The 7436-nt window shown below is 44.9% G+C and overlaps 1 protein-coding gene across 1 annotated transcript; it reads right to left on the bottom strand.

The window, feature by feature from the left end:
• Positions 1–493: 493 nt before the first annotated feature.
• On the bottom strand, positions 494–4029 carry LOC123773087 (ionotropic receptor 21a-like). Its single transcript, XM_069315549.1, has 3 exons — positions 3111–4029; positions 2863–3064; positions 494–2015 (listed from the first exon to the last, which is right to left on the bottom strand). Exons 1-3 carry the CDS (start codon positions 3893–3895, stop codon positions 1851–1853), a joined length of 1152 nt encoding a protein of 383 aa, XP_069171650.1. The 5' UTR covers positions 3896–4029; the 3' UTR covers positions 494–1850.
• Positions 4030–7436: the final 3407 nt, after the last annotated feature.

Consider the following 7436-nt stretch of genomic DNA (forward strand, 5'->3'; position numbering starts at 1 on the left):
CCTCATTTAATCTCTTCTGACCTATTGTGACCTTTGGTGAATTTCCCTGACAAATAACAAATTTATATCCCTGATGACCTCTGGTGACCCTTGATGGCTATTCCTGTTTTTAATATCCGTATATTTCTTATGTTGATTCTGTCTCTTTATGACCTCCTGATACCTGAAAATCACTCGTGATGACCTTTCATATCTATTGATCATCGTATGTCAGGTGATCTGACCTTCAATATCTGTTTAATCCTCCACTAACATATTCCGGTCCAAGGTGGCCTCACACACCTCTCTCACTCTCTCTCCAACAATATGAAACTATATGTAGGCATCCATCAGTCTCAGGAGACTATGAAGTGGCGCTCAGGTTGTCGGTCTGGAGTGGCCTCTTCAGGGCGCAAAGCCAGGGTAGGTTAATTAATATGGAGGAGAAGCTGTTACCCATGCAGCAGGCCACGGCGCCGAAGGTCTCTAATGGAAAAGCAAACTGCAGTTATATAAGTATAGCACATTCATTTCCATTGTATATATTATTTTTAGACAAGGGTTCAGTAGGATTGGTAACGATGTTCCTAATACAGTCAGCTAAGAGATGTTGTCTTACAGCAGCTCGTCTTAGGCCTTGCTATAAAACTGAAGTTTTTGATGAGATTATTATTAATTTTTCATTTAGCATAAATCGTATTCTTAAGTTAGTCATAATTGAGGATAAAGGTGCAGCGCACTATGTGCCAAAGTCATTATGTGGTTAGTTGACTTGATTTATCGCCTTGAGAGAAAATGTTTCAAATGTTAGTGTGGCCCCTTGATGCGATCTTCATAATTAAGAATACTATTCTTCCTCCTTCTTCCTTTCTGGAGCTCTTACATCTTGCTATCGGATACTACTAAGGAAAAATTATATTTGTTATCATGCCCTACATTTTCTTTTCATTGCTGCTCCCAGATCATGGTCAATGTCTAAATCTCTTACTCATTTCTTCTGCTTTGTGTGTCAATCTCTGCTCATTTGTTTATCACACATAAAGTCTCGTCAACTCTGCTTTGTCATTTAATTCGACAACTACCAGGAGTGAGCGTTTCTTTGAACGTTTCCTAATATCCACATTGAAATGTGTTCAGAATGTAGCAATCGTTCATGTGTGAAATATCCATCGAAGCTATAAATTGCAGCGTGGCTGATCACTCAGGGCAGTCTGTAGATGTAACACGGAGGCAGCGTCGGTTGATCCCCACAGTCGTCTGTAAACATAACATTATGACATAGGAACTTTAGTGGAAGTGTCGCTACAGTTTGTTAAACATTCGTAATATTTTGTATAAATTTTCAGTGTTTTAAAGTGTCCAAAATATTCATTGTATTGTTAACATTGGTAGTGGTAAGAGATGCTAGCGAGCCGCAGTGCTCGCTCTCTCACACACGTGAGTTACACAGTAATGGTCCAAACTGTGCCAGAGTTCACACTATAGCCACAAGCCGGAGTGTATTGTGAGGACCAGCAGCTAAAGATGATTTTTCTATTTGACGTGTTCTATGATAAGGTCACACTTCAACTTTCTGCAGCGGCTAAAGACTTCCTTCATATCCAGGACTGATGTGGGGCCGAGAATCACTTTGTGGTTGGATATGATCTTCACACGATGTTTACTGGAAATTCGAGTGAACTTCCTGCAGCAATGGTCGATATTCTCGAGTAACTCCACTGTGACACCCTACCACTTCCTCCACCGAGGACAACGACCTTGAGGAAGAGTTTCCCGGTGAAGGCGAGGAGGGCGACACCCTACCACTTCCCGCAGCGGCGGAGGACGTCCTTCGTAATGAGCTCCACAGCGAAGGCGAGGAGGGCGACACCCTACCACTTCCCGCAGCGGCGGAGGACGTCCTTCGTGATGAGCTCCACAGCGAAGGCGAGGAGGGCGACACCGTAGCCAAGAATCATGAGGATGAAGCATCCCTGCAGGTTGTCGGTCGTGAGGGGCCGCACCATAGGGTCGTCCACGGCGCCCACAGCTGACTCCTGCGGTAGTGAGTACCAGTCATTACTACAAGAACTTTTAGTCATCGAAGATTATGTTCCTACCTGTTTATACCCGAGTCTCCCATCAGTACTCCAACACCAGGGTTGTGGAGCGTGTCCACGCGCCTCCTACACCATCCCTTATTAGTATCACTAATATTACCAATATTAGTGATACTACTACACGACAGTAATTTTTAATAGATTTATGGAGTGGTCCCAAACCTGCACACATAAATAACACCACATGAGACCAGAAGGCATGGCAGGATGTGCAGAATACCCCCGTTGAAGAGCAAAGGTGCAACAAGGACTCTGAGAGAGAACTATCAACATCAGAGGCCCGAGACTGTTCAACACGCTTCCACTACACATAAGGGGCATAACTGGCCGACCCCTCACAGTGTTCAAGAGAGAACTGGATAAACACCTCCAAAGGAAACTTGATCAACTAGGCTGTGACTCATACGTCAGGCTACGAGCAGCCACGTCCAACAGCCAGGTTGATCAGACCATCAACGAGGAGGCCTGGGCGATGACCGGGCCGTGGGGACGCTAAGCCCCGAAACAAACACAAGGTAACCACAAGGTGGTGTCCAGAGGGTTTGTACTGTGTTCTTGTTACGTAGAGATGCGTGCTGGAGGTCGCACCTTATGGCCACCTGGGGAGTCCTACACCTGCCTCCCTCACCTGGGGGACTCCTACACCTGCCTCCCTCACCTGGGGGACTCCTACACCTGCCTCCCTCACCTGGGGGACTCCTACACCTGCCTCCCTCACCTGGGGAGTCCTATACCTGCCTCCTACTCCTAGCCATTTCTGGCTACTTCACCTCGGTTATCTCACCTGGCTGTCCCCGCTGGATATCTTGGCTTGTTTACGTCTAAGGATGATGTCGTCTAACCACTTCTTGGCGAGCCCCGCCTCCTTGATCCTGATAATGACCTGGTTAAATTTGACGATGTACGGAGCGTACTTGGGGTAGGCCAGGCCGATGCCGAAGGGCGCGACGTACTCCTTCATGATATGGAGGCTTTCTCGGCCCTTCCTGTCGGTGTAGTCGACGGCGATAGTGTACTCCAAGAACCCCCTACTTTCCAGGAAGGAGTAACTGCCTGGAAGTGATCAACATTACAAGAAAGATTATAATATATCGCCCTTTCCTCCTGTCGCCCTCCCCATTGAGGTAGTACTGACCTAGGACGGTGCGCTGGAGTCCCTCGCTGGTGGAGGGGACGAGCTGGTACCTCTCAGCCAGACGTCTCACATATATGTCTGCGTTCTTCTCCATCACTCGTTTGAGGGTTAGTCCGATGCTGCCCACCTTGACGCCTTTCTCCAGGAGCTGCTTGTGAGTGTCGGTGGGCGGCTGCTGCAGCGGCACCGTCAGGTAGGATACCAGAGAGCCCTTGTAAGCCACTGCCACGATGAAAAACGCAAGACTCCACAGTAAAACAAAGACTCGGAGGAAGAAAGTCGATGGTTCGCGGATCCAAGTTGTGTTCAGGACGCCAGAATAGAGGAGAAGGCAGATGTTGCCGCTGTCGTGGAACCAGAGAGATTCTCCCGTCATCCATCGGCTGCGGAGGCCGAGCCACGCCATCACAACCATCGCCAACATGCCCACCAACACCGTCACCAGAATGGCCACCCAGGTCTCCAGCAGGAAGGGAAGGCCCAGGGCCATCCACTGAGGAAGCGGTCCAAGCGTCGGGTTAACGAAGCACAGGTACTCGATGTCGTACTCCCGCGACATGTCGATGATTGTGAAGTATTGTTCCATGATGTAGAGGTCAGCGACGCCGATGTCCGCTCTGCGACGCTGCAAGTCCCCCATGAGACCCGTCCATGACCCGTTCTCTTGCTCCCATCCCCACATCTCCCCGTCTGACGGCCGCCTGAAGCTCAGGGAGAAGTTGAGGGTGGTGCTGAGGGCCTTCACCACCTGTTGAGCACGTCACTATATTATCACCTGGAGTCATGTAGGGACGCTCACGCTCACACACAGGTGGAAATTGAGTGCCCAAATGAGCCATAAAGACATTAAAAATAATTTGTTTAGCGTCAGAATAGTTGACAAAAGGAATGCATTAGGCAGTGATGTGGTGGAGGCAGACTCCATACACAGTTTCAAGTGTAGATATGATAGAGCTCAGTAGGCTCGGGAACCTGTACACCAGTTGATTGACAGTTGAGAAGCGGGACCAAAGAGCCAAAGCTCAACCCCCGCAAGTGCATCTAGATGAGTACAACAACTAGGTAAGTACACCCACACACACACACAATAGACTACCTACCTCAATGTCTACCCCGTAGAGTAGCTGACCTCCGTCCCTCAGCTCCTCAAAGAAGATCCTTGGAGGAAAGTGGAACGTGACAACCCGCATCTTGTGGCCGTGCAGATCAGCCAGTTTATCCACGAAGAGGTTCTTCCTCCGGGAGACAGGTCCCCCTTGCCAGGTAATGAGCGTGTGCACACTCGGTCGGTCATAAGGGCGGTTGGTCAAGACTTGCAGAGATGAGGAATTTGCAACTAATCGTAGGAAGAGCAAGTTTGTCATAGTGTTGATCTCTCCCTGGTTAAGGAAGTCCACCAGTGCAGCTTGCTTGCTGTAAGTGATGATAACGTGTTTACGCATTAGGAAATATTTGTCCCAGTTCTTGTTTGTCATCAGGAAGAGTTTCTGAGCCATAGATATGTTCCCAGCGAAGGTGATGTAAGCAGGACACGAAGCCTTAGAGTTGAGATCGGCGTCTCGTAGATTTTCGGATAAATTTTGGTCCAGTGTGAAAACGACCCTTGTTGATCCTTGTGTAGCGTAATAGTGGAGGAGTTGATCCACTATGATGTCATGGTCCACACTCGAACCGTCATCCTCTCTCGAATTTGAGCGCTCGGAATCCGTCGCCCACATTCCACCGCCAAATCCTATCCCCTTTGGGACGAAGTGGGACCCGTGGTCCCTCTGGTGACCTTTGGGCGACGACGGGTCACGAAGAATTACCAGTGTACATCCTGGAAAATACTCCTGCAAATCTTGCAAGAAATTAATGAGGTGGGAGTACGATTGGCCGGGATGTTTCTGAAATTGGCAGATTAGTTGAGTTTGGCTGGAACCTATGTTCCAGGCCCCGATACTCAGTGCCAAGATCAGCCACCACATCATGACCTGGAAAATATACCAGATAATATTTTAATTTTCATAATTAGGTGTTTATTTTTTTTTATTTCCCATTAATTTTTATCAACAACCTGTGAACGACCTGGAACTCAGAGTGACTTCACACCGCTCTTCCAGAAGAACTCCGCAGCTCTAATCAGAATTAAGTTAATCAGTCACCAAGTAATCAGTGGATCACCATGTGATCAGTCACCAAGTGCACTTCCAGAATCTCCTCGCCAGCAATCTTTGTTATTTTGTAACGTTATGATTTTTATATATTACAAAGGAGCAACTTAAGACGATAGTAACGACTTCTGAGTGTTTCAGTATTATTTATAAATATTAAAAAAAAATTACTGGAGACACTTAAAGCTTATGAGTAAAACAAGACTAACTGTTCTGGTCCTTGGCTGTATTAATCACTCCTTAAGTATTTCATACCAGTTCCTAAGTCATTATCAGCCATGATAATACCATTATCATTAATGCCATAATGCTAAGCCATGAGACTACAGTCATGTAAGCTGATACCACTCAACATTATATATCTAATCAAAATATATAACGAATATCTATTTTGATTAGCCACAACACGAATATGGCTGATAGTCACTCATTTCCGTCAGTTTAACCAATAACACGTCTACACGCCTAGTCTGCAGCACCAGTGAATATTGCACTTGTTAATCAAGAATATTTCAACCACCAGGGAGCCTTATACCTGGGGCAAGAATAATACGCTTCCCCAATAAGCCCAATCACCATTGGGAAGTTTCCCCATTAGTCTAGACTTGACAACTCTCCAAAAACAATCAAATTCCTGACGTCTTTTTTTTTTCTCTTCTTACCATGTCGGAAACTTCCGTCGCTTACACTAGAGGTGGCCTCTGCGTAGGCGAGGCCGCAACAGACAAACAACCGTAAGTTTATTCCCTAGGAAATTTCAATGTTATCTGAGATTACTAGTTCCCCAAAGTTTCCGGGTGCAACTGCAGCCTCTGAACGTTGTAAATGAGTTTAAGATTACTTTTCCTTAGAGTTTTCCTCTCCACTGCCTCGATGACACCTTAGAGATATGTTGTCACCACCCACTGGAACCGCAGTTCACCACCTTAATTCTGTAACATGGTTATTTGCTTGCAACCGGGTATCAAAGGAATACCACCAGTCACTAAATAATTATTTCCCTAGCAGATTATCATATAAATATTTCACCATACATAAAGCGTTCCTCTGACGCTGGTGATCTGCTACTCTCATTTCGACGTCGGCCGAAACTGTCAGTGAAACACCCGCATGCTTCCAGAATGGCAACTTTGACGGCCATGCCCGACGGGGCAACGTGATGCCAGGTCCTGCATCCTCCGGGTCGTCCAAACCGTTCTCAAGGTTCTCTCTCCGCATTGTCTGTCCTCTGCTTTACTAATGTGCCACCCAGAGGCAGTAACACACGACCTCAAAACTCGATCATAGGCACCACAGACCTGACACCAAGGACACAGCTCAGACCTGACACCAACAACGACACAGCCCAGACCATGACTGGACACATGAGAAACGGCTGTCCAGGGAAGCCTACCCTTATATACCTCCCTTCCCCGTTCTTTGTGACTGGCTACTCGCTCCCGTACAACGATTTGATTGGTAAAGAGACAATTGGTCTTTAGCCCTCAAATCAGGCGTTGGCTCAGATTTTTCTAGAAATTCTCTCTACGTTATAATTTTCATATTTCATATTAGCGCCTTCTGGATTTGGCTTGTCCCCCACCCCCTCTTGGCCGCCATTTTGTGCGTTGGTTGAAACCAAACTCAGCATTGTTTCGTCTTTTCTGGGACTATAACGTTGTGTAATATAGCATCGTTCAGTTTCACTGTATTATACAGTGAATTTATTATATATATATATATATATATATATATATATATATATATATATATATATATATATATATATATATATATATATATATATATATATATATATACATATATATATATATATATATATATATATATATATATATGTATATATATATATATATACATATATATATATATATATATATATATATATATATATATATATATATATATATATATGTATATATATATATATTATAGATATAATATATATTATATATATATTATAGATATAATATATATTATATATATTATAGATATAAGACATTTTAAAAAGGAAATTATTACCCGGTAACGTTTTAACTTCCTCATATTGAGTGGTGAAGAACATATTTT

The sequence above is a fragment of the Procambarus clarkii genome, chromosome 81, assembly GCF_040958095.1.
Source record: "Procambarus clarkii isolate CNS0578487 chromosome 81, FALCON_Pclarkii_2.0, whole genome shotgun sequence".
NCBI classification, from domain to species: domain Eukaryota; kingdom Metazoa; phylum Arthropoda; class Malacostraca; order Decapoda; family Cambaridae; genus Procambarus; species Procambarus clarkii.

Excerpts from the sequence above, each read along its gene's own strand:
- LOC123773087 (XM_069315549.1), bottom strand. The coding sequence starts at position 3,895 with ATGTGGGGATGGGAGCAAGAGAACGGGTCATGGACGGGTCTCATGGGG. Across the intron at positions 3,065-3,110 it reads CAGTTACTCCTTCCTGGAAA|GAAGGGCCGAGAAAGCCTCC; the intron begins GTAGGGGGTTCT and ends CTACACCGACAG. Across the intron at positions 2,016-2,862 it reads TATCCAGCGGGGACAGCCAG|GAGTCAGCTGTGGGCGCCGT; the intron begins GTGAGATAACCG and ends TCACTACCGCAG.